Source organism: Cryptotermes secundus, unplaced genomic scaffold, assembly GCF_002891405.2.
Source record: "Cryptotermes secundus unplaced genomic scaffold, Csec_1.0 scaffold1383, whole genome shotgun sequence".
NCBI classification, from domain to species: Eukaryota; Metazoa; Arthropoda; class Insecta; order Blattodea; family Kalotermitidae; genus Cryptotermes; species Cryptotermes secundus.
The window spans coordinates 45191-72264 of NW_019731296.1; the positions used below are offsets into that span (position 1 = coordinate 45191).

General features: G+C 43.1%; 1 protein-coding gene across 9 annotated transcripts in view; it reads left to right on the top strand.

The window, feature by feature from the left end:
* Nucleotides 1–2707: 2707 nt before the first annotated feature.
* The window catches only part of LOC111866994 (potassium/sodium hyperpolarization-activated cyclic nucleotide-gated channel 2), a 319261-nt gene continuing 294894 nt past the window's right edge, over nucleotides 2708–27074 (top strand). For all 9 annotated transcript variants that reach the window (XM_033752497.1, XM_033752499.1, XM_033752500.1 and 6 more), the window contains exon 1: nucleotides 2708–2846. In XM_033752497.1, coding sequence (XP_033608388.1) covers nucleotides 2806–2846 — 41 coding nt within the window. In that variant the 5' untranslated portion in view covers nucleotides 2708–2805. The remainder of the gene's footprint in view (nucleotides 2847–27074) is intronic.

Sequence of the window (27074 nt, forward strand, 5' to 3'; positions counted from 1 at the left end):
GACAGGTTTTGTCCGTCTGTCTGTGAGTAAGGACAGGAGTTTGAGACAGGGTACCTAATTTGTAAATGTCACATCTGATTCACTTGATATCACATGTTCTTTGCGCAAAGTGGGTGCAACTATGTGTGTGTGACTGCTACATTTCATATCCAGAACTACTGAATGGATTTATATGAAATTTAGTGTCTGGAAATGCTTGCAGTGACGTTTATTGGGTAAACTGTGTTGGATTTGAAGTGAGTAGAGGAAACTGCTTGACTAAAGCTGTCAGATAATGCAAATGAAGAAACTGAGAAAACTGATAATAAAGGGAAGAGATATTTCTGCAGAGAAATGAGGGAACGGAGAAGGTTAGACATGTGAAAGGGGATAGAAGACCAAAATTCAGCCGAAGGAGAGCTGTGAATCGGTGAGGGGAGGCAGTGGGTCACCTGGAAGGGCCTACTTAGTGATAAGTAATCAGGTTTTGCCACTAATGACGTGTGTGTGTAACAAAGGCCATTGATGTATGTTTCCACTTTTGTTATGGGTGTGAAATCTGGTCTCTGACACTGAGCTAGAAACATAGACTGAGGCCGTTTGAGGGGATGTCTGTACGTAGGAAGTGACAGAAGATTGGAGGGTGTTAGTACTCTGCCAGATGTTGTGGCAGTCAAGTCAAGGAGGTTGAGATGGACTCCATTGTAACACAGAGAGGAGCTGAGAGAGATTCATGCAGTTTTGATAAAAGAAAAGAGCGTGAAGGAAAGAGACTGCTTGGAAGACTTCCTAATAGAAGGGAGGATATTATTAAAATGGATCATAAATATGTCAGGTGTTACCACATGCACAAGGAGGATTTATTCAGAGTTGGGTGTGGACGGGAAGCAGGAAATTCTGTTACACACTTGCGTTTAGGTCATTTAGGACTGGTTCCACTGAGTGTCTTAGAGAATTCAGAACACAAAAATAATTCTATTTTTAGGAAAACTTATAATTATTGATGTTTAGTAAATGACATTCTTCAATCTGGATCTTTTAAATTCCCTGGAGGGAGGGGCCGACGCCTTGCTTCTGCCAGTTACCACTGGCGTCTGTTGTGTGTGAAGGTGTAGACTGGATTCATCTGGCTCACGAAAGGGTCTTGTGAGCACTGTAATTAACCTTCGGGTTCCACAAATTTTTGGAATTTTCCTGGCCAGCTGAGCAACTGTTGGTTCAAGCGTGACCAGATACCGTGTGTCCTTTTACACATATTTTTATTCTGTTCCTCAGTCCCTTGGAGCAGATGCTAGGATAGTACCCGATCAGACGACTGCCGACTCCATCTAAATCCTCTCCTGTTCTGAAGGTTCGTTACTTATCCCACGCTACATAGTCAGGGTATTGAAAGCGGAGGGCCTGAGGTAAACCGCGAAAAACCTAGTCAGGCTATTCGGTGCCCTGGCAGGGACCCGAATTTAGGGTCTTCTAAACAGTCGGTAGGGTTGCTAATGTTAAGAACGATGAGAGTCTGCCCTCAGAGAGGTTTTAGAGAGGCTTCTCTATGAAAATATTAAACTTACTATATCGGTGTTGGAGATATATTTTTTTGGGGGGGGGGATGTGACACCGTGTAGTCTGTTAGAAGCCAAACCGAACTTTCGGAGGAATGTACTTTTATTTTATTCGGTGTATTCCACCGTGAAGATGGTGACAGTATGATCTTCCCAAATGACCAGACTACACGACGGCACGTACCAGATGATGCTATTGCTTACAGTCAGGACCTTGAGAACCGCAGGGGGCACGTGCACTGGAAGTTCGGAGAACGTAACTTCATTTCCTACTGATAAAATATACCGTGTACTGTGGAGCGGGTTGACTTGGAGTTAGCGCTGTACACTCGTATTCGGGAGTTGTTCGGTTCGAATCTTGGCCTCGACACCGACTATCCTGAGATTGTTCGTGATTTTCCTCAGCCACTAGAGGTAACTTCCGGAGAGCGTTACTGGATTACACTACGACCGCTTCCTTCCAAATCCTTTCTAATTCATCCTACATCTATCCCACCAATCGACGCTAAACTGTGTAGCTACTGAAAGTGTCGTTGAGCAGTCCGCGATAAATACACTTCATGGTGCGATGCTTAATTAAACACAGAAGCTGAGCTACAAAAATTCATGGAGATGAGTCCCTGTTGGAAGCTAGTAGTGTCTAAGCCCAAAAAACAAATCACAACATTTTACCTGTCCTGAAATTTCATTACCGTGTTCGCAACATCCCGTCACTGGTCCCTATCCTGAGCCACGTGATTCCTGTTCACATGTTTCAACCCTTAAGACCAATTTTAATGTTATCCGTCTATCTAGCGGTTGTTTTTTTTTCTAGTGGCCCTTTATTTCGATCTTTAATACAAAAACTTCTCTACCGCGCGTACTACGTGCCCTGCGCATCTCATTGTGCTTTATGTCATTACCCTGAGGATATGTGACGACGAGTACAAATTGTGGGGATGCCGGTTTCGCCAACCTCCTATCACGTAAGCACGGGAACATCGTCACCATGTTCTTACTACATGCAGTCGCCAATACATTACTGTAGTCTCCACCTCGGGCTCGCTCCGTGCGTCTTCGGTTAGAATCGGCTTCCGGTGTCTCGTGGTGGCGCAGGCGTCGCCAGCGCCGTGATCACTGTGCTCCTGTGTGGATGCTCCCCTCCTAGCTGAGGGACAGTGCTGTGCAAGGTGTATAACCGTCAGCGGCAACGGAACTGCCTTCGAGGGGACTCGGGTGAGGCGATGCCAGGCCTGCCTGGAGAAGATCACGACATCCCAGATCACGTGACATGTCCGTCCGCAGCCTCCACAGGCGGGTGTCCGGCCCGGGGTGAGTCCGCAGGGGAGGAATTCACTGGGGGCTTATTGTTCCCAACGTGTATTTACTCTTTATATTTGAAATGGAGAGCCGGACTCATCTCAGCCTTCTGTAGCCTGAAGTTCATCTAAATAACACTTAAAGACTGGGTTCGTACCTCACAGGAAACACATTACGTCTCCGCTACAGAGACCAACCGGTTAATGCTGTTTAGGGAAACAGTCGCTGTTTATTGTGAGAATCATACGGAACACATAAATACACTCTGTTGGCCGAATGCAGAGTTTTTAAACGTTAAACTGTGTGGTAAATATAGTAACCGGTGCACTCTCTAGAGACAAGGATACTGGGAGAGTGGCTTGCTTCCTACAGGACGGATCATCAAGGGAGAAAATCAAAATAGAAGCATTAGATTAAAATTTTATACCTATTAACCATTTATCAGACAGTGGTAATCATATATGCCACCTGATTCAATGTTAAGAAACTCGACAGTTCATCTAAAGAAGGCGTTTATCAGTTTCAGTTGTGTCTCAGGACAGAGAACGACCATTTTCATGATTGTCATTAGCTGAATTAAGGTCTTTAGAAAGAGACATGCTTTGTTTCCTGTGAGGTTAGAACCGGACTCTTATTATGTTATTCAGATCAGCTTCAATCTAAAGGCAGAGCTGAAATGTAACATGAAACAAGCAGGAAAAGATGTGGCTGCATGAATTGCCTATTGCATTTGTAACCTAAAAACTAGACGTCTGGTAAGCGAGGGACGTAGCTAATGTTCTCATGAAGAGATAGATAATTGATTTCGCTTGTTTCTATAAGCATTTAATTAATCTTTCGTATTAAATCTTGGTGTTGAAATAGAACTGTCATCTCTCCATACTTTTTCAGAATTTTTTGCTTTAAAAATTGGTAACGAAGTTAATGTTTTAATGTGATGTATGGTATAACGATGCTGAGCTAAAACAGCACACATCTGCATAAATGTGTTCATGAAGATATGTTTAAGGAACAGAAAAGAACCTCTTGGAACGCGTCTTCATACGCCGTTGCCGAATGTTCTGGCGACGAAACGTTGGCTCATATTTTCAAATCACCAGGAAGTTTCGTGTGTGTTGATAAGTGAGAAGCAACAAAAACTTCACGGGATGTTCCACCTCCATATTGATTTAGCGGTGTTAATGAATGTAGCTGGTATTTGATCTGCTTTCAAGATCAATAGAAGTGGATCTGTGTTCGGGCCCCCAACGCTAGGTGTGGCTAGCTTGTTGCTTCGATGGGGTTGGAAGAATTATCTGCAGAGTTCCTCAGAAAACTAAAAGATTTCCTTGAACGAGGACTCATCTCTACGGTAGCTCCATCCCGTCGTTGCGGCAGTACCGCTCGACGTGCGTTGAGATACCACCGTCGGTACGGTCTGTTACAGCTGCAAGATATGAAGTTGATGAAATGTTTTCGGACTATCGGCCTTGTCAGTCGATTAAAAATCGATATTATAATCTGATGATATCCCGATAATGCAGGCAAAGATGGTCTCTGAAACGTCGGTAATATTTAACCAGTTGACACGGCTGATAGCCGGAGAATGTTTTATTATTTTGTCACTTAGAGCTGTTCAGAGAATGCATCGCAATATCATGACTGCAGGAATGCGGACTTAGTATTCATTGTGCGTCTTTTTATAGAATATTGGTTCCCAAATGATATGGGTTCAGCGCTTTATTCCGTATTTGACGATATTTGGAATTCCTTCGGTTATATAGTGTCGAATTGTGTGATTACTTGCAAATTACGAATTGTGAAATAAGTGGACAGTGTTTTCTAGACGTTTGTCTAAATGGGCCGAGGAAAACCACGAATATCTCAGTCAGAAACGTCGGCTTCTGTGTTGATATTCGAGAACGGCAGCCTCCTTTTTTTCGTGGTGTGTGATGCTGTTTCAGTACACAACTACATTCGTTCAGAACTCCTCTGAACCCAAAACTAGTTAATGAACTTTACTGTATTGCCTGTACATAGATAAGCCCCTAGTTTAACCCTTTACAGTCCAGTAGTAACAATGTATTGTCATGAGGAATAGGGTGGCGTGACTTATAAGACGGGATCTGCATTGGATGATTGGATTTATTGGCACCTTGTACAAATAACTCGTGACTACAGGCAATACAGCGCTTTTGCTTATCTACACACTTTACAGTTCACCATTGTACACGCACTAGGGTTCTCAGCGTTCACTAGTCGTATTCTGGCAACAGATTTTTTAACATATTCACTGTAACTTCAAATCACAGAAGAAGTCTTCTTGTTACAGTCTAGTTGCTTTCTTGCCATGTCACCTCAATCATCCTAGACTGCCATCTCCAGAACTCGACACATTTCTTGATAAAAACTTCTCGTTATATAGCATCGGGGCGGTCCCAACGGAAAACACCTTCTTCTATTATCCCCTATAGTTTAAAGCGTGTTTACTGATCCGTTGCCTAGAAATAGACGTCCTATTTTTGCGCGCTTTGGCTCCCACGCGAATGTTTATCGAGTCTTTGCCTAGCAATGGGTTTATACGTCACAATTTGTACCACCTGCTTTGACATTAAACAGATATAAATTCAGTGCACGCGGTGTATTTAACTAATTCCATGGAGCTGAGTCCTTCATGAGAAGCTGCCAGTCGCTCATCTACTCAAGATTTTCTCAACATTTTATGGAACCAGAATGTTCATTACCGTGTTCACAAGAGCCATCTACTGGTTCCTATCCTGAGCCAGATTTATCCAATCCATACCACCCCATCCTATCTCTCTAAGATCCATTTTAATATTGTCCACTTACCTACGCCTTGTTCTTCCCTGTGGTCTCTTTCCTTCTGGCTTTCCCACCAATATCCTATACGCATTCCTCGTCCCCCCCATTCGTGCTACATGGCCTGCCCACCTCATCCTCCTTGACTTGATCATTTAATTATACTTGGAGAAGAGTGCAAGTTATGAAGCTCCTCATTATGCAGTTTTCTCCAACCTCCTGTCACCTCATCTCTCTTCGGCCCATGGCAATGTCGGATTTTATAAAATTGTGAGAACTTCTTTAGTGGCTGAGCAATTGTGGCTTATCAAGAAGGACTCGGCTCTATGGAATTAATTATTTCCCAAGAGTATAATATAAACGCTTTGTGGGATGTGACGTCCTGGAGTCCGGTAGTATTTTACCGGTCTTTCGAAGGCCGCTACTGCTTCCATCTTCGGAGTCGAAGAGTGATCCAGGCAGAAACAACAGCAAGCAAGAAGTAGATGCTTTGAATACTGTTGTATGTCGGCGGCCTATCTTTCGGAAGCGCCGGTGAAGTTTGCTGAAAGCTCCCAGCGCAGCTTCTCACGACGGAAATGCAGAGACCCGTATTACATCATTTCCACGGGACGAAGGTAACGAAGTCTCCTGACGTCACATCACCGGAACAACAATTTGTGTTCTGAACTTCAGTTGCTGGTTTCGGATTTCAGGCTCTTGGAGCAGTGAAGATTGTAGCCTTCTGAGTAGTGACACCGTGCAATCAGGTAGATACTTACTAAGGTTTTGGAGGAACCTGCTACCTTCATCGGCACTCAGAAGAAGGCGACAGCGTGTTCCTCCGAAACGTCCCGGAGCTCTATAACGAGGACTAGTAGTTCAATTGTGGGTTGAGTCAGTTGAGAGTTGCATTTGGGAGAAGCTGGCAGCAGAAGTCACGGACACTTCGGGAACCCAGAGGAAGGAGAACGTCCTCCGTTGGAAGCCGCCACCAAGCAACGGCTAATGAAGACTGAGAATACTTCATGTGTGCTATAGTTACGGTGATCTTTGGAGTGTGTAGCTCAGTGCGACTGCCGTAGTTATTTGTAGTTACGAGCATAAATGTCCGTGAAATCTGATTACGAATCGAAACGCCGTTTATAGTCAATCACGTGACGATACGTAAACTTATTACATAATGTGAATTGAGGTTCTTTACAGCGGCGTTTAAGAAGAGTCCTACTGGAATGTGGTGGCTTAGAGTTCTGTTGAAGCTCACCGACGTTTCGTAGGATTTCAGTCCTTCCATCATGGGGGTCGAAGAATAGGCGAATGTTGAAGAGGAAGAGAAGGTATCTTCTGGTGTCTTGTGTGTGAAAAAGTTAGGACCAGAACATAAATGTAGGGTGAAGTGGAGGTAGAGCTTCAGGCATTCTTAACTTACACACTGGACGCAGCCGAGTGGTCTGCTTACTCTCCGACAGGTTTACAGCACCCACTTTTGGGGTCAGGTTGGATGGGCCCCAGAGCCTGTCTGAAAGCTCTAGACGAAAGTCTCTGCCCCTCCCACGGAAATATTTTAGTTTCTCCGGTCATTCATTCCGTAGCCTAGTCACTATACTGACTGAGCTATCTCTTGAAAAATTACTTTTGGTTCAAAGTGTGTTTGAAAATGTTACTTTGTTTATATTACTGTCATCTGATATTTGACGCCATGTAATTTGGTAGAAGCTTGCCCTCGATCTCATGGCAGAATAATCTGAAGATGTAATCAATAGGTTTCTTCCGAATTGTCCGTAAAGTTCTACCTAATTACACAACGTCAAATGGTACTCTTTATAGTCACTGCTGACAGAACACCTTATCTCTAATTTTCTTAATTCAGTAATCTGTCACTTGCGTATATGCCCCATTCTTCGCAGTTGATTCGGGTTTAAAAAAAAGTAAAGCTATCCCTGTAACAGGCCGTGGAGGCCCATAGGGTTATGAGACGTCGAGGCTCCAACATTATCTAGACAATCGGCTCACAGAATGCTGTGTACACAACACACAGCACATAAGAAACATCAAACCATAAGCCATACAACTTCAAGCTGACGTCTCCCATCTTCGGGATGAACTAACAAGGAGGAATTCAGCATTTTAGATTAAATATTTTAACATTTAGCGTTTTAACTTAAAACAGTTTCGGATGAAAAGTGAGAACTTATAGTGTACTCAACTATCTTAGTAAGTTTTGTGCTTTTACACGTCAGCATATTGTAGCAGCGTCTACACGACAAACATAACTGTGAACATCATAAACAACGACAGTGTTTCCATAGTTATAGCAAGTGCCTCTGATGATGGTTGTATCAAACCGAAACATGTAAGGCAGAAGTGATAATAAAAAAGTGACCTACAAATTGTTACACTCAACGGACTCTCTACTAACTCTGTGATTGATAGTGTAACGGAACAAAAAATGAAACAATTCACAATTCGAAAGTGTTTACTTAACTTAAGCGATGTTACACCGGTATCCTAGCAACGCCAGTGTCGTTACTGTTCTTTGAGACCTTCTTGTGACTGTTTGTCAGAGAGAATATTCAGGCAGGTGCAAGATCTCACACAAAGTAAATTGCTTTGCGCGAAACAGCAGTTCGACAAGAGATGTCACTCCACAGCAGCACACTCTCTGTGACGGCTACACGCCGTATGTTGCTTTCTCGTTCGAGACACAAGAGCGAAACTTTTGCGAACAATAGAAGCCGAGAAAAGTACACGTAAATGTTACATTTATACGTATTTACTTTGAATCCATTTTCTTCCCATTTCCGTTCATATTGACACTGAGCAAGTCATGTGACCCTGCATCGCTTCAACTGAACACGCAGTCCTAGTTGTGATGATTTAGGGTTATGCTCCAGAGGTACTCGTTTCGAACCTCGTCCCGGACAACTGATATCCTGACCGAGGCTTTTCCTATCTTACCTCAGTCAATCCAGGCGAATTTTGGGATTATAATTAAATAAGCCACGACCACTTCGTCCCAAATACTTTAAAATTCATCATTCATTTACCATCCTAATATTAGACTCTACATAGTTTAGATACTGGAAAGCATCATTAAATAAGCAACGGAAACGAAAGAATACGAATATAAGGAATCTGATTTGTATCTCGAAGGAACAAGCTTCATAACTTGTGCTCTTCTCAAAGTATAATTATGAAGGAGAGTTTGTACAATGTAAGACTGATTAAACATATGTGTTTTACAAACAATTAAATTACATCACATGCCTTGTATGTAGAATAGAGAATACTTTAAGAATGTTAAAAACAGGCGTTCTAGAGATCATTAAATTTCATAAGAAAGTTTTTTTTTTATAAATTCGCGGTGTAAAGTGCTGAGGCGAACTACTACTGAAAACTTTAAATTATCCAAACTTGAGTTAGCACTTCGGACACTTTAGTGCTGAAACATATAGTGCAAGAGAGAAGAGTAAGGTGAATAAATGTATGCACTGTAAGACGGTCAGGTGGACATAAATCAGTGCAACAGGACGCTAAAATGTAACATTATTGAGTTATCACATTTAATAGTCAAGTTTTGCTAATTCATAGGCTCGGATACGGCACAATGACCTCGGTATAGAGGCCTTAGTGTCGTATTTTGCAGATCATGAATTGTTTAAGCCATGACCTACCTTAAGACATTCATTAGCACACATTATGACCTTCATTACAGGTTGTGGGAAGCGTACTTACCTTGTTGGGGGGGGGGGGAGACGTTGCCACTTCAACCTCCTTGACTGCTTTCTGTTATTAATTATTCAAAACCGTTGCTAAGCTACAAGCATACTGTTGCAGTTGTTCTCCAAACCTTACTCCTTTAAAGCGTGGAGTGTAATCACACACTGATGCCTTAATTGAGGGATTTATTTACATGTATAGAATCCGACCATAAAATGTGCTAACTTCTCCAAAGTGGTTATGATATAAACCACCTGCTTTACCATTTAACGTCTCCGAATAATACCCACACAGCGTGTTTATACAGTATGTTGCGTATGGTTCTCACAATAAACAGCGACTGTTTCCCCAAACAGCATTAACCGATTGGGCTCTGTAGCGGAGACGTAATGTGTTTTCTGTGAGATACGGACTGAATTCATATATATGAAGTCTCCGCATTCTGTCCACACAGTGTATTTGCGTGTTCCATGTGGTTTTCACAATAAACAGCGACTGTTTCCCTAAACAGCATTAACCGGTTGGACTTTGTAACGAAGACGTAATATGTTTCCTGTGAGGTACGGACTGAATTCTTATATATATATATTAATACACTGTGTTGCCAGAATGCAGAGATTGTGTGTATATATATATACACATAATCTCTGCATTCTGGCAACAGTGTATTTGTGTGTTTCCCTGAACAGGATTAACCAGGTGGGCTTTGTAGCGGAGATGTAATGTGTTTCTTGTGAGGTACGAGCTGAAGTTTTATATTTATTTAGATGACCTTAAAGTATAAAAATTCCGATCGAGAACAGCAAAGCTTCGTCTCAGTTTCTTTTCTTCGTTCATAATCAAGTCTACTGCCTAACCTTTTGCTTCTTTCAAATGTAATTATAGCAGAAACACGAACATTCATTGCCTGCTAAACTTTAAACCGAGGGAGTATTAATGTGAAGTGTAGTGTTTCTCAGTACTCTCCCTCAGTTTCTCTTCTCTCACTCTCTCTTTTCGTGCTTTCTCTTTGCAGTGGTTCACAAAGTTTGCTATGCTGCCAAACGTTATTCAGCAAACTCTTCCCTTGAACACCGAGGCTAGTGGACACTACTCATGTCCTCGATAATTTCCATTTGCAGGCCATCCAGGCTACGGCATGCCTAGTTAGGAAATATTACGGGACAACATAGCTGTGGTGGTTAATCTCCGGCTTCCCACAGCGGTGCCCTGCTTTCGATCCCAGATTAGGTCATGCTGGTTTTATAGTGGACAAAGTGGTACTGGGCAGAATTATCTCCAGGTACTTCGGTTTCTCCCTGTAAATATTCATTCCACCAAACTCCTGTCATTTATTAATCATCCTGTCATCGACACAACATATTCTCGATACGTAAAGCGTCGTTAAGAAGTCAACTTAAAGAAGGGTAACAATAAGTGACACACTCGACTAGTCCAACAGTGGAGAGAACCCCATTCCAATGGGGCGCATGATGACAAGAGAACACAACACCTACATCCATACGAGCCACACAACACACCGACATTCATACAAGCCACACAACACACCGACGTCTATACGAGCCACACAGCACACCGATATTCATACGAGCCACACAACACACCGACGTCCATACGAGCCACACAACACACCGACGCAGCAGGAGGGACGCAGTGCATGGAAACGTGACGAGAGATGTTCTCAAACATGATGGGAAATGGAAAACATCGAAATATTTTAAATCTGGAAAAAGTTCATCTTAATTACATTGAAAATAGAGTGTAGCAATTTTGACAAATTGGGCAGTTTTCCTGAAGATGGCCGAGCACGGGCGAAACGCGTAGCGATGTTTCAGTTGTTAGTTTTTAATTTTTATTTCTATGTAAAGGAATAACGGGGCACGCGGTAGCGTAGTTGGTTGAGGTACTGTGCTAAAACCCGGAAGGTTGCTATATCGAATCCCGATGAGGTAGTTCTTTTCAATTTGCCTAATCCTTTCATCCGCACTATGGCCCTGGGGTCGACTCGGCCCTGTAATAGAAATGAGTACGAGGAATATTCCTGGTGATAAAGGGCGGCCGGCGCGTAAGTCTGAAAACCTCCCCGTCATCTGTGAGCCGATTGTCTAGAGAAATTGTGGGCGCCTCGACGTCTCACAAACCCATTGGGCCTCCGCGGCCTGTTACAGGGATACCTTTACTTTTTAATGCAAAGGAGTAACTGCATTTAAGACGGAAGTGAATATGCATAAGTGATATATTAAGGCGATAGGATGCTGAAATACAATATTAAAGACGGAGGTATTTTGTAAGCATGTTTGTATCTCTAGCTGGCGTATGAATGCTGCAAGTATATTGGAAGCAGGATCTAGTAACTTCTGAATGCTGACGTCACGGTGACGCACCAACGCTTCCACACTGTTTGCAGTATATCTTTAGCAGTTAATGGTTTCTACACAGGAGATCCTATCATACGAAATATGTTGTGCAGACAGGAGCAGGACCTGAGTCCTGTTGAGGATACGTAGAGTACCCGAAGCAGAAACCTAAGCTTATACATTGAGGACGTGCACATTATCCGAACTAGTTACCAGCCTCCGTAATCCTTAATGACGCCATAAAACAAATGAGAGATATTCCCACAGAAACTCACAACGCTTCTTGGAATTTATCACAAGAGAGCAGCACCAGTCGATGCTCACAGAAAACATTCAAATTGCGATAAACATAAAAAAAGAACTGCATTACTATGCATCACAAAGTGAACTGACTCATCCGTAAGCAACGTTTTCAACCCTTTCAATGCCATGTTTTAATTAAATAAACTTGTCAAGTGTAAGAACATGTCATTAGTAACTCACCGTAATGTTTTTTCTTTGTGGGATATTTTGACATGTATACCCATTGCTAGGCAACCGCTCGGTAAACACATTCCTGCAACAATAAGACATACATTGCTAGACAAGAGAGCAGTAAACACTGATCGTTAACAATGTAAACTTGGGTACAAAGAAGTGTTGAGTAGTTGAGTCGAGCTGAATTTCGGGATGCCAGGCTGCCAGGATATGGGCTTGGGAGCAGAGAATTGAATTGGGGCGAGTTTAGGAGATCTCAGTCTAAGGCGATACAGAAGAAGTGGCAAGAAATGATTTGGACCGTAAAAAGAAACTTCATATGTGATTTGAAGTTACGGTGAGACGATTATAAATCCGTTGCCAGGATACGACTAGCGAAGACTGAGAACCCTAGTGAGTGTGTAACGGTGAACTGTAAAGTGTGTAGAACAGCGATAGCGCTGCACTGCCTGTAGTCCCGAGTTGTGTGAATAAGGCGCAATAAATCCAATCATCCAATTCAAAACCCGCCTTAAAAGTCACGCGCAAAAACCCTACACGTCACGTGACGACGGTGTCATTATCTTGACGATACAGCGTCGAATGATGACAGATGATTTGGAAGGAATTTGAAACGGAACCATCGTGGCCTACTTCAGATTGTCCCGGCAGTTGTCTGGAGAGACTGAGAGAAACCACGGAGAACCTCAGAGCAGTGGATGTCCTGACCGGCATTCGAACCGAGCAGCTCCCGATCACAGTTTTACGCTTACGCCAACCCGCTGGTTACTTCTGTAACCTGTTAGCTTCAACTGCTCAGAGATGTCTCCACATGCTTCTTTCACTGATCTCCTCAAATAACAAATAAATACAGATAAGAACATGTAGTGTTTCTAAACGAGATATCTCGTGCGTAACTTGGAAGTGATTAGAAATTTCTCAATGACATTGAAAAATGGTGTTGAAAGAGGCTCTTGTCTAATTTCAATCTTTACACCTCCATTTACTTGGAAATGCTAATGAAAACCGCAAAATATCTCAGTCAGGATAGTAGATATGCTGGCCGAGAATTGAACCAGGTACGTCTAGAATACAAGTCAGAAACGTTGCCGCTTGAGCCATATTTCTCGGTTAGTTTAAAATGTTCATAGTTAAAAAGCTATTAATGGCCTGGCATCTTGTGAAAAGTACACGTTTTTATACTAGAGTGTACATTGACAAGGGCGTGTGTGCTTAAGTGTGCCACATTTCAGTTATGAGAGTCTGTAATGTCCCATTGTGAAGCTAAATTACCCAAGGAATTCGCCTGGGGGAAGGAGAGGCAGACTGACTCCTGTTGAGGAAGTGAGCGGTGTATGAACAGCGTAAGCCTACTAAAAAGAAACTACGTTACGGGACGGTGACGGGGGTTGTTGACAGGCGTTCCAAAAGTGGGGAACTTTTAATAGGTTCTGCATATTTCATTAACGTTCCCACGGAGTCTTCTTCAGGACCCTGTTACCAGACTGCACATATGTGGCTACCCTCGTGTCAGGCGCCAGTGTTGCCAACATTTCTGGGTGATAAGCAACGACGGGAAACTTATGATGTGTGCTGGGCGCCACGTGAACCTCCCGAATTTAAATAGTTTGGTTATGCATCGCGTTGTTTTTCATGTTCTCAAAGAATCAAAGCATGCTATCGAATGGATAGTACGGGACATTTTCGCATGGTTACATTGGCCGGAGCTCAAGGCTGATAATTCCCCATTTAGTGCTAATTTAAGCATGTATGCACGTTTAGCTCCATGGGATCACACAGGGAACTTAGTACGTGAAAGTCGTAATGAAGTTTATGAGGACAGTCTTCCTGTACCGATGTGATTAAGATATACACCGGTGTTTTATGGAGCGACGAGAATTTGTAAGCGCACTGTACATTAAATTTATTTGTAGTTTGTTTCACGACGTAGTAACGACATAGCATGATAATGTGTAGTGAATGGGAATGGATGTGGAAGGAAACGGATTATGACTCCGTGTAGTCTGGTATATGTTCAGCGACGTTTCGGAGGAACATACATCTTTCATCATCAGGGTCGAAGATTAAACTAAACAAAGCGCAAGCAGAGCCAGCTGTGCTTGTGCTTTCTTGTTAGTTGGTTGAACAATTTTTTTGTCCCTGAAGATGGAAGCAGTAAGTTTCTCCTTTCTATCTCGGGTTGTTTTACCACCCCGTTCCTTAACTACGCTATATAGCGTCCAGTGTTAGAAGGTGGAGGGAAATGATTGGAACGAGACGTTCGTGGCCTATTCGCGGTACTGTCCCTTCATTTCCTAAAGGGGCTGAGGAAAAGCACGAAAACCTACGTATAGCCAGAGTACTGGCCGAGATTCGAAACCATCACCTCTTGAGTACGAATTCAGAGCTTTACCGCTATTCAAACTCGTTCCAGTACGTTGCCCCCTCCCCCTAAAGTCAGTAGATTTCTACCACACTCCACGGCGTCACGTGCCAGAAGACAGTGTTCTCCACAGGCAGCGTAGTGTGTACCTGAAATCCAGCATCGTTCAGAAGCGTACGTATATATATATGTATGCAAGTGGGAAGGATAAGGGACGACCAGTAAGGTAGGCCGCACACCGACATGCGTCAAGACACGATGTCTGCGACATGACGCAAAAGAAAGGAACGCAGTTGAAACGAATGAGATTATGAAAACCGCCGCACACCGGTCTGAGTCATGTCGTCAGCGTCAGCGTGTGGTGGCCGGTGTGTGGCCTACCTAAGACTTTGCAAGGGACTCGCTTGGAGACCTGTTGGTGCACAGGGCGACAGCGCTGAGGTGGGGCAGGAGGGAGTGTACGCGTGACACTGACGTCACTTGCAGTCATCGTGTGCACCACCGTCAAATGCGGACAAAATATTTCAATAGAATATATGAGGGCCCATCACAATGGCCGCGCGGTCTTAGGTACGAACTGTCTTCGCCCGCTCGAACGCTGGGATCGTGGGTTCGAATCCCACTCAAGGCATGGATGTCTGTGTGCGTTCATTCTGTTTGTGTTGTTCTGTGTGTAGGTAGCGACCTTGCAACTGACTGATCCCCCATCTAGGGAGTCTTACCGTCTGTGTATAGATTAAGAAACTGAAAAATCAGCCGAGGTACACAAGGACTATAGAACCATAGACAGGTGGATAGAATTTCTGATGAAGTATAATTCACGAATTAAACTTCACGGGCGGATGCTGTGTAATTAGAAGCTTCATAATTTATACGAATTCACTCGCTCACAAACTAACAAAGCCATTCACTTCATGGAACTCTGTCCTGCTTGAGAAACCACTAGTTGCTTAGCTGTTAATGAAACTGCGAACATTTATTTTCCGGTTGGTTGTTTAACGACGCTCTCAGACTTGAGACTCTATAGAATCGGATAATAGAATAATTGATGGGCGATGACTTGGTACGGATTCAGAAGGATACGATAATGGCCTAACTCAGGTAATCTCCTGGCATTTGGCTGAAGGAACTGAGGAAATCCATGAAAAATCTCAGGATAGCCGGTGTCCCGGATGAGATCCGAATCCAGAACCTACCAAATTGAAGTCTAGAGCTTCACCGCTAGACAAACGCGTTTGGTGACTAGCATTTTATGGAACCCGAAGGTTCATTACATTATTCACAAAAGTTTAACATTGAATCTTATCCTGAGCCAGAGGAAATGTTCAGCACCCTCATATCCTATGTCTTTAAGATCCACTTTAATATTATCCTTCGGTCCACATCTAGGTATTTTAATCGAAGTGATTTATTCAGGTTTTCCTACCTAAACAATGCATTTATTTATCTTGTCCCATGTGTGCCATATGCCCTACCAACTTTCGTAGAGGTGAATAATCTATTGTTACATGGCGAGGAGACTGCCATGAACATATTGTCTCGTGTTAGAGTGACTTTCGACGGCGTTCTGGATTGGATATTAGATTTATTGATCACTTACGCATACTAACTACATGTAACTATGACAATCTCACAGGATTACACATACCAAATATCACTGTAACTATAGCACACATAACGTCTTCTCAGTCTCTATTAGACGGTTCCTGGTAACGGCTTTAACCATGGCCGTTCCTCTAATTCCGCGCTCAAGTCCTCTCTGAATGGCGACTTCCTTCCAACTGTATGAATTCTTGCTCCTTTTGTCCTCTTCAAAACCCCTCAGCACGGACCACCGTACAAAACCCCATTTCCAGCAGTACCTCTATTGTTGCGGGCGGACTTTTGCCACGGGAACCTGTTTGTTTTCAGTCGTTGCCTAGAAACGACCGTTGCTTCGGAGCCGTTCTCTAACGACGGCTATTTCTCGGGCTCCACAATTCTTGTTTTGAGCAAATATGTCACGTCACTGATCGAGTAACGTTACTGACAAGCGTTTAGGAAGTACCCGGTTTGAGTCTCAACCAGAGTACTTACTACCCTGTCTCTCATTTTTCCTTAGTACCTCCTGGCAAATATCGAGTAGAACAATTGTTCTCTTTAACCATTCTAACAATCGACGTTATATAGTCTCATATGCTGATAGCGTCGTTAAGTAACCAACATAAATAAATACATAAACGCTGTATATTGTAGCGTGTAGAGCAATTTCTGTGTAATGACCGCGAGATAAGCAAATATACCGGAGCCGTTTCGAGACAACGGCTTGGTAAACAAGTTCCCGCTGCAACGGATACATATGCAACAATAGAGGTACATTTGGAAAGGGTGTTTTCCACTAGGTCCGTGCAGAGGGGCTGTAAGGAAAACAACTAGGGTAACGAAGTTGTAGGAGACGACGAAAAAGTAAGCCGCAAATCTGAGACAGTAAAATTTGGTCCCAAGGGACTCGGACCCGAGAAAGATTGCGCTGGCAAGGGCCAGCAGCATAATAAAGAGACAGATCCGTCCTCTCGTCAGAGAGGGCGCCCTACAAGAACAAGACCGTAACTGTGAAACAGGTGGGCCGTGCCATAGCTCAAGCGGTTAGTCGCTGGCTTTCCACTGCGGGGGACCGGGTTCGATCCCGGGGTCTGGTCAAGTGGGATTTGTGGTGGACAAAGTGGCGCTGGAGCAGATTTTCTTTGAGTACTTCGGTTTCCCCTGCCAATCTTCATACCACCAGTTGCTCCACAATAACCCTCACCTATCATCTGGCGCTGGTCCAATAGGCCAGAAGTGGCCGCAGTACAAGGGACTTAGTCCCACCCCACTAGCAATAAAAATTGTGAAACAGTAATAAATGTCTGGTCATGAGCCTCACATTGGGCTCGACACGAAGACTTACTCACTGGCTGACTGACCGTCAGTCGCAATGTGACTTTGAATAACAAAGTCAGTTGTGCACGGGAGTCTGTGTGGAAATGAGGCAGTTGTCAGGAAAACCACCGTTCAGAGAGAACTTTAGCGCGTGAAGCTGAGGAATCTTCATTGTTAGAAGTCTTTGCTAGGGAACGGCTGGTTGTCACGGTAGACTGGGAAAGACTTAGCTTGTGTTGTTTTGATTTGTGAATGTTGGAGATTGGCCGTGATTCTGTAATTGCTTATAGCTCCGACTGGTGTGTATAAGTGGTCAATAAATCCAGTATCAGTGATTAATTTGGGGTTCTCATAGCTGTGACTATGAAAAGCACTGTCTTATGGGATGTGACGTGGTGTAGTCAGGTAGAAGTTCATCGATGTTCCGTTATAACGTACTTCCTCCGTCCTCAGAATCGAACAGTTATCCAAAAAAGGTACCAGAGTTGTGCTCGCTTGGCTCCAGTCTCGAAGTTTGAGACTGTATGCCCATCACAAACTTCAGTAAACTTCTACCAGACTATACGGCGTTATACCCGAAAGAGTACGGTATTTTTTATGTTATTTCTTTCTGACAAGTTTTAGAGCCCTTAACGTAATTTGGGGTCGTTGAAGAGCCATGCGTTGCATCTTGGAGCGCACAGGTGGCGCGATAAGACATACGCGGACTCTGATTGGCTGAATGTCCTTACACGTCTTCATATTTCATTTGTCTTCACTGAGGCATCGCGCGAAGTGTGCAGTTGCAGTTACATCGTTTCCTGCTATAAGTGGTACAAGTGAGTACAGGTTTCATTTCGCAGTAAAATGCAGAGAGTGATTATCACCGGAGGCAATTAATCGTCAGTTCATCAGGGCCAGTTCGATGCCATGTCACGGTTGCAGACACTGTGTTCTGTTACTCAGCAATCTCGTGTCTTATAACCGTGCTTTTGTGTTACGGTTTGAATAAGTTCGAAGCGTTATAATTATTATTATTACTACGGTGTAGGTGTTTTGTGACAAATGTGAACTATTCCAAAACATCCCAGGAGATTGTGTGCTTTTCTAGATGAGTGGGTCGGCCTTTACTTCGGTAAGTCATTCAGCTATAATTTACCTATGATTTTATTAGGTATACATCCCTTTGTCTAGCTCACCGTCCCGTGGGTTCCGCACGATCAGTTGTTTTAAAAAAAAGTGAAGTTGATTTATAAAATTGAGTACTGTAAAATTATATTTATAGTTTTTGTGTTTATTCTTTAAGTTTATGTCCGCGTTGTTTTCTTTGTCAACAAAGTATAATATGAACAATATGAACAAAACCAACTCCTGAATAGACGCTACTAAACTGATAACGTTAGGTCAGTAGTTCGTTTTGTTGACACTATTGTTATGTTACAATCTTTTGCCCTCTTTGGATGTAGGATTTTAGGTTAGGTTCATTCAGGCGTGGAAAATATATTTACAGGGCTGGGTAGACGCCCCAGTTCAATATAAAAGCCCCCAGGGGCATCACCAACACGTGCTAGAAGTAGATCATTACAGTGCAGGCTTGTGAATATGTCTTTACACTTCTCGGTATTGGGGACGGTGGGTATGGAGCCTTGAGACACTGAAAATAGCTCCCTGCAACTGAGTAGGCTATGTCTAGACGCGTGTACCTACATGCCCAGCCTCCATTGATATATCTTTGATGAATTTTATGATCGGTCTTTCTTACTTCTTCAATAACTTAACTGTGTATTAATATACCTTATATATTCAATTTTACATATATCTTAGAGTGTAAAACCCTACTAACCGAGTCGGAGTTCGAATCCCGGTAGGGTCGAAAACTTTCTGTTCTCCATATCATCCATACCGGCTCTGGGGCCCATCCAGCCTCCTACCCAATGGGTAGCGGGGACTCTTTCCCCGGGGGTAAAGTGGCCGAGGTGTAAAGCTGACCACTCACCTGCAACTGGTGATGAATTCAAGAAAATGTGGATCTATACATCCACTTCACCATACGCCTTCATGGCATAATGCTTAATTAGCTAAGCAAAGGGACAACTTTACTTCTACTGTACTGTGCAATTCTCTTTCATTCCATTCGCGCATTGAAGTTTCTGAAGTAAGGGAAGTGTATTTTCATGGCGTTTTTAACTTTCTACAGAAGTCGTAATAAATATTTGCGGTTTAATCGCGTTGGTTTAGAAGATAATATGGAGAATGAAAATAATTTACTAACAATTGCGAGATAGGCACGCTTTCATCAATGTCTAGGTCTACCTAATGGCATCTTCCTTTCAGGTTTTCCTACCCAAACTTTGTATGGATTTCTCTTCTCTCCCCATGCATACTATACGCATACCCACGTTCTTGATTCGCTTATCTTAATAAATCACGAATTTATATGTGACTATAGACGGGATATGAGTTGCCGAATGGATTTATTGCCCACTTATCCACGAAATTCAGAACTGCAATTAATTACAGCGCCACTGGTAATCTCCACAATTCTCAATTGACCATAGCACCCTCCAAACTTTTTCCAGCATGTAATATTTCAACAGCCGTTTCCTAGGAAAGGCTTCTAACAATAGAGATTCTTCAACTTCCCGCGCTCATATCGTTACTGTCCGTCTAATATCCAGCAACTGAACTCTTGTCAACTGTTAACTCAACTATAGCGCCATCTCTTCTCAGCCTCCCTTGCAGAGCTCAACTCAACTGCCAAGCCTCAAATGACTGAGTTGCAGGCTGGCGGCCATTTCACTCCAACCTCCTAGTCTTCCCTCACAGGTTGACTTTCAACTGACAACTGAACTTGATTGCCGCAATTGACCTCTTTTTATCTCCTCTGCACGAACCACATAGAAAACACCCCCTCTTCCATTGTAGCTGTATTGTTGTGTGCTCCTTGTTTATTGAGTAATTTTATTAATAATATTGTTTATTATTTTATGAACGTGTTTATTGAGCCGTTGTTCAGAAACCGCCATTTGTTTATTCGTCTATTGCATAACAACGGCTATACTCGTTGTTTGTTTCGAGGTCTTTGCATAGCAACGGCCCTACATGCCACAATAGTTACAGAATACTACAAATTATGACGTTTCTCATTATGTAGTTTTCTTCTTTTTGTTGTTACTTTCTCCGCGTTAGGTCCACATATTCTCCCATTCTCCACACACCTCTCTTTGTGTTGGATTTGAGGTTCTCACAGAAACGAGCAAACAGAGCTTAGCTTACTCCTCCACTCTGAAGACAGGGGCAGTAAAGTCCCCAGAAATTTTCATGAACTCTTATCAGACTTAATCTCCTCACATCTAAGAAAACACTACTGTTCACCGTCAAGCTGCGCGTTTCCCTTTATGTAAGTGACCGAGTTTCAGACCCGCGAAAGACAGGTAACTTTTTCTTGCACTCACGGCGCACTGGACGCAAGGAATGTTAGTTGTGTTGCACGAGTGACACGTAATTACCTTGTGGGAGCTGACAGAGAAGCAGGCATATTTCAAAGTAACCCTGGAATGTAGCCCTTGTTGCACGCTACACATTGAGTCAGCGTTTTCCTTGAACTAGATTAAGTTGTTCAGCTGTTCAGAAACTTCCTGCAGCTGTTCAGTTGTGCAAAGGTTCCTTCCTGAACCATTTGACTTATAAGTGACGTTTGATGTCGTCAAGGCACTGATTATGAAGTTTGTTGTCTTCTGGGATGTACGCCGTGTAGTTTGATAGATCGTTACCGACGTTTCGGCCGAAGCTGATATCACCATATTTAGGGTGTAAGAATGTACGCCATGAAGATGGATATTAAAGGATCCTCCGAATCGATTGTAACGGTCTACCAAATTACTGGACGTCACGTAGCAGAAGATAATAATATTCATAAAAGTGCCGCGGGAACGTTAAATCTCGTATACAGTCAAATGGATCAATATATGATCCATTTGACGGAAAATGTTGTGACAGAGATGAACATTCCAAGCCGAATAATAGCGGGAACTTCTTTAACAACTCAAGAGAAACATTTTTCTCAGGGCGTAACTTGCCCTTGTATCCCGCAGTTATTCCGAAATGCATCTGTTCCGCTATACACGTGTCCAATTATATTTAAACTGTATATAAACATATCATGAGGTGTTGGAATAACTCAGTCATTGTGCCGACTAAGCTGCGTGCTGGACGACAAACGAATCTGCTTTCGATTCCCGCTAGAAGCAATTGTTTTCTCTCGTCTCCGTGGCACTCATACCCTTTCTATGGCCCACGCCGCTTTATATATAATGGATATCCGGAGCTGATTCCACGAGGGTAGAGCGGCAGGAGCGTGATGCTGACAATTCACCCCATTCAGTACATATTCTAATATTGGTTGAGGTATATTTCAATAACGCACTGTCTTCGCTCGCTTGGAAGCCGGGATCATGGGTTCGAATCCCCCTCAGGGCATGGATGTTTGTGTGCGTTTTTCTGTGTTTGTGTACAGGTAGAGGCCTTGCGACGAGCTGATCACCCACCCAAGGAGTCTTACCGTATGTCTAAGATCTAGCAAAACCGAAGTGAAACGGAGAGTTTCATGGAGGTAGGCCTAGGCCCAAACGAGGGCTGTAGCGCCAATGAAAAAAAAATCAATAACCCGTTAGCATTCAAGGCGTGGTGCTTAATTAATTAAACACAGAGACAACTTTTATCTTTATGAATAGGTAATAAAAGGTAAAGACAGGTAAAGTTGTCATTAGCTTAATATAGGACCCCCTCTATGAAGGAATATTGGGGGAGTGGAGGTATAGCTCCATCATTCCTGACCTCGGTACTAGATAGATATGAGTGGTCATACTATGGCCCTGGGGTCGCCTCAACTCAACCTCTAACAGAAATGAGTATCAGGAATCTTCGTGGGCGTAATGGGCTGCCGGCGCTTGAGGCTGACAGCCTTACCGCCACCTGTGGATCGTTTTTCTAGAAAATGTGGGAACCTCGATGTCTCACAAGCATATGGGCTGTTACAGGGATAACTTTACCTTTTACCTTTTATGGAATTATAATTGAGATTATTGTTCATATATTTTGAGGCACCCTATGACTAGCAGCCGTGTTACTGGCCAGGTCACCTGAGGAACACAGGCAACTCCAGATAAGAGTCGTACATGGGGAAGTTCTTATCGTTTTATATATATATATATATATAAACACAGAGGAAGATGAAATGGAACGCGATAAAACCCCCGAGATCTGCGTGGGCGGGCAGCGGGATTTCCCTGCGTTTGTGTAATGGCCGCACTTGGACATCCACACGGGACATCGGCCGNTCCCGATCAGGCCATTGGATTTTTCAATTGACATAATCCTTCCAGCCGCACTATTGCCCTGTGTTCGACTCAGCCTCTAACAGAAATGAGTACCAGGAATCTTCCTGGGGGTAAAGGGCGGCCGGCGCGTAAGACTGACAACCTCAGCGTCATCTATTAGCCGATTGTCTAGAAAATGTGGGAGCCCCTACGTCTCATAACCCTATGGGCTTCCACGGGTTGTTACAGGGATAGCTTTACATTTTTGACGTTAAAATGTCACAGAAATTTGGAGAAAATTACTTAATGAGGAGCTTCAGAATTTGTGCTCCCCCCAGATATTGGGGTTGTAAGGAGAATGAAATGGGCGGAGTACGTTGCATGCACGGAAGAGAAGAGAAACACGTAAAAATTTTTGTAAGGAATGACTGAAGGAAGGAAGCCACTTAGAAGACATGCATATAGATGGGAGGATAATATTAAAATTGATGTACAAGAAATAGAATATGTGGGTGTGGTGCGCCCCTTTCATTGTAATATGAATCAGTGGCCGGTTCTTGTGAACAGTGTAGTGAAGTTTGTGTTCGCTTAAAACGTGGGAATTTTCTTGACTTGCTGAGCAACTAGTATCTCAATAAGGAGCTTCACTTTATAAATTAGTTTTCTTTTTTAATGCTGCAGTGATAGAATTCATAATAAGTCTATGCATAAAATACTTTTAAAAGAATCATTGATGAACAGGGGATATCTATGGGACCAACTGACTCCATGGAGCTGGGCCCTTCTTGAGAAGCCGCCAGTCGCTCAGCTAGTCAAGAATATCCCAGAATTTTATAGAACCCTAGCGCTCATTACTGTGTTCACATGAGCCCTCCACTGGTCCCTATCCTGAGCCAGATTAATCCAGTTTATACCACCCAATCCCATTTCTCAAAGATCCATCTCAGTAACAATTTCCACCTACGTCTTGATCTTCCTAATAGATTTTTTCTTCTAGCTTTTCCACCAAAACCTATACTAATTCTTCTCATGCATGCTGAATGCCCTACCACTCATGTTTCTTAACTTCATCATTATAATTATGTTTGACGAAGAGTACAAGTTACGAAGCTCCTAAGTACATACTTGTCTGCTGATTAACAAATTCACTTCCCTTATAGAGCGGAAGTGTCTCCATTCCCAGCACGAAATTCCTGAGCCGGTCTCTATTATCAGCCAATTTGCATTATCAGAACTTATCCATATTAGCCCAGAATAGGAGTGCGGTTTTCTCAGCTGTTCTTGTTTCGTGTTCAAATTCACAAAAACGTAAATAGAGTCCTCTTCAAGAATATCGAATTTAAGTTGAATAAGAAATCTCTCTAACGTTTCTTGACTCTGCAGTTTCTGAAGAAATTCCAACAGATGTCACTAGTTGTCAGATATGGTGACTTCCTTTTGTGAATGTGTCTCAAGTTTCGAAACTTGGCACATGTAGCTTAGAGACCAGTTTCGAATTTATCCTGAAATTTGCGTGTGGATCCTTTACATGTTTTAAACTTTCATTTGCGCATGGAGTGTCGTAAGAAAGTTTCTTTATCTATTTATGTGCCAGTCGTGATACAGATCTTGCGAGTTCTAGCCTGGCGTTAATAGATACATGAAGATTGAAGTTACCACAAGGTCTGGAAGTTATATAGGACATTGTTATCTATCCCAGAGTCAGTCAGAACCAGTTCGTGATAAGAAACAAAATGCATTAATGGCCGTGCAAAACCTGAACTCATCTTGTGCTTCTTGAACGAAACACAAATAATATTTTAAATAAAATCGATCTAAAACGTCTTTGGGAATTACGAAAGTAAGAAGAATACCGTCTTATTGCATGAGGCGCCGTGTAGATAGTGTATAAACCGAAGTTTCGGAGGAACGTATCGCCTCCATCTTCAGGGTAGAAAAACAAAACCGGCATGCGCGGAACAAACTTGAGCAGATGGTCACCGCCACGGAAACCTCAAATCTTACACAAAAAGAAGAGAGGATGTGGCAAATTCCAAGTTAATTAGAAGAGGGCTGGATTTTGGTTTAGAAAAGCGGAGTAAAAAGACGTTTCGGACAGTCTGATTAGGCTTATATCTCATTTAAGTTGTAACAAGACCATAAAATAAAGAACGTAGTGTAACAGTACAATATCTATTGAGAATTCAGTGGGGAAATTGACGTATTACAGTGAAAAGAGACGGGGTAAGGATTGGTGAATGGATTTACTGATCATTTGCAGGTCTTAACTATAAATAACTATAACTATCGCTGATTTCCACACTACAAATCACTCAACGCTAAGTCTTCTCAGTCTACTTTCACTAGCCGTTGCTAGATAACAGCTCTCAACAATAAGTATTCCTCTGCAGTGTTTTCACTAGCCGTTTCCTGGTAACGAACCTTAACAACAGAGAATCTTCAGCTTCCGTTGTCACTTCGTTGTCCGCTGGTTAACATTCCGCCATGCTAACGCAGGTTCCTCGCTCGCGGATTTTTCTAGCCTGAAGATAGAAGTGATACGTTCCTCCGAAACGTCGGTTCACACAATCTGTACACGATGCCACATCCCAGAAGACGGCATTCCTCATAATCACCGCCGTGAAACCTCTGATCTTACATAATACATTGTTTTTTCGAGATATTAGTTGTGGAAGTAAACACATGTGCAAAATACGCGATGTTCTGGCCCTGCGTCGTGTATATTGCCATTTCGTTTTGATACGAATGGAGCTGGAGATTGTGCCAGAATGCTTTGAAATGTCTCTCGTTCAATAAAGAGGAACGTTACTATGGGAACGGCTGAAGAAGCTCCATTGTGTCTGTTCTTGCGGATAGTCACGGCCCCTTTGATGATATCACCGCTCTGTCCTGTACTTAAGAGCCTTAGTTTATATATCTTGACAATCTTTCCACATTCCTCGATTTTGTTGGACATCCTTTCTGTTTCCCCAACACACACCATTTTCCCGTCATCCAACAATATTGTATTGTCGTTCCTGCCTGTATCCTTCTGTACGCGATTATAAAGTAAAGTGAAGTCGAGAATTGGCTCTAAACTCGTGCAATTTCGAGTTACCATAGCGAGGAACTGTCAGGCGTTAACAAGCTGCAAACAACGTCCTGTAATCCGTTGAAAGTCGACCGACGTTGCGGAGGAATATGTCTCCTCCATTTTTAATGTTGAAGATTAATGGCGGCCGCACAGCAACTGCGTCAAAACAAGCATCAAGACATGAGACAAAAGACGCAGTCTTGCTTCATTCGTGATTCGTCAGCATGAAGCTGACGTCAGCATCAAGACTCAGACCGGTGTGTGGCGGTTTTCATAATCTCATTCGTTTCAACTGTGCCCCGTTCTTTGCCTCATGTCGCAACATTGTGTCTTGACTGTTACATGTCTTGACGCATGCCGGTGTGCGGCCTACTTAAGCAGAGCAAGAAACCGGAGTGTACAGGGTGAGAAGCAGATACCTTCGTACGAAACGTCGGTTGAATTTCAAACGGACTTCCCGGCGTTATACGCCAGAAGATAGGACTCTTCGTAACCTCAGGTCGTCCTACAAGATGAAGAACGAGCGAGCACTCTTTGTTCCCTTGTATCGTGTCTATTTTGTGACTGTTGATAATGCGATGTAAAAGAGAAAGTTTACGGTTGACTGTAGATGGGGGAACGGCGTTAAGCGTCGCGTGCAGGACTGGACGGATAATACGGGAGAAAGCAGAGAAGTTAATAGTACGAGAGCTCATGTAACAAATGCTGAGACTTGACGCTGAATTCTAAACGGTAATTGCGCCAATGTTACAAGAATGTTAAATTACCCGGACTGCTGACAAGATAGGAGGGAATTTATTGCAGGAATGTTGTCCACATCGAAGGCTTTGAAATATCCTTTTTATGTAATGTTGCAGGGTGGGATGATGCTCTAGTTATTTCCGAGAATAGCTTGCTTTTAAGGGGTCACGCGCTAGCGTAGTGGTTGAGGGGCTATGCTACAAGCCGGAAACTCATGGGTTCGATTCCCGATGAGGTCATTCGATTTTTCAATTGACCTAATCCATCCAGCCGTACTATGTCCCTGGGGTCGACTCAGCCTCTAACAGAAATGTGTACCAGGAATATTCCTGGGGAGTAAAGGGCGTCCGGCGCGTAAGGCTGACAACCTCACTGCCATCTGTGAGCCGATTGTATAGAAAATGTAGGAGCCTCGACGTCTCACAACCCTATTGGCCTCCACGGCCTGTTACAGGGATAGATTTACCTTGCTGGCTCTGTTACAAAATTCCCAATTGGGAATTACACGTTACTGCAGACAGATCAGGAAATACACAG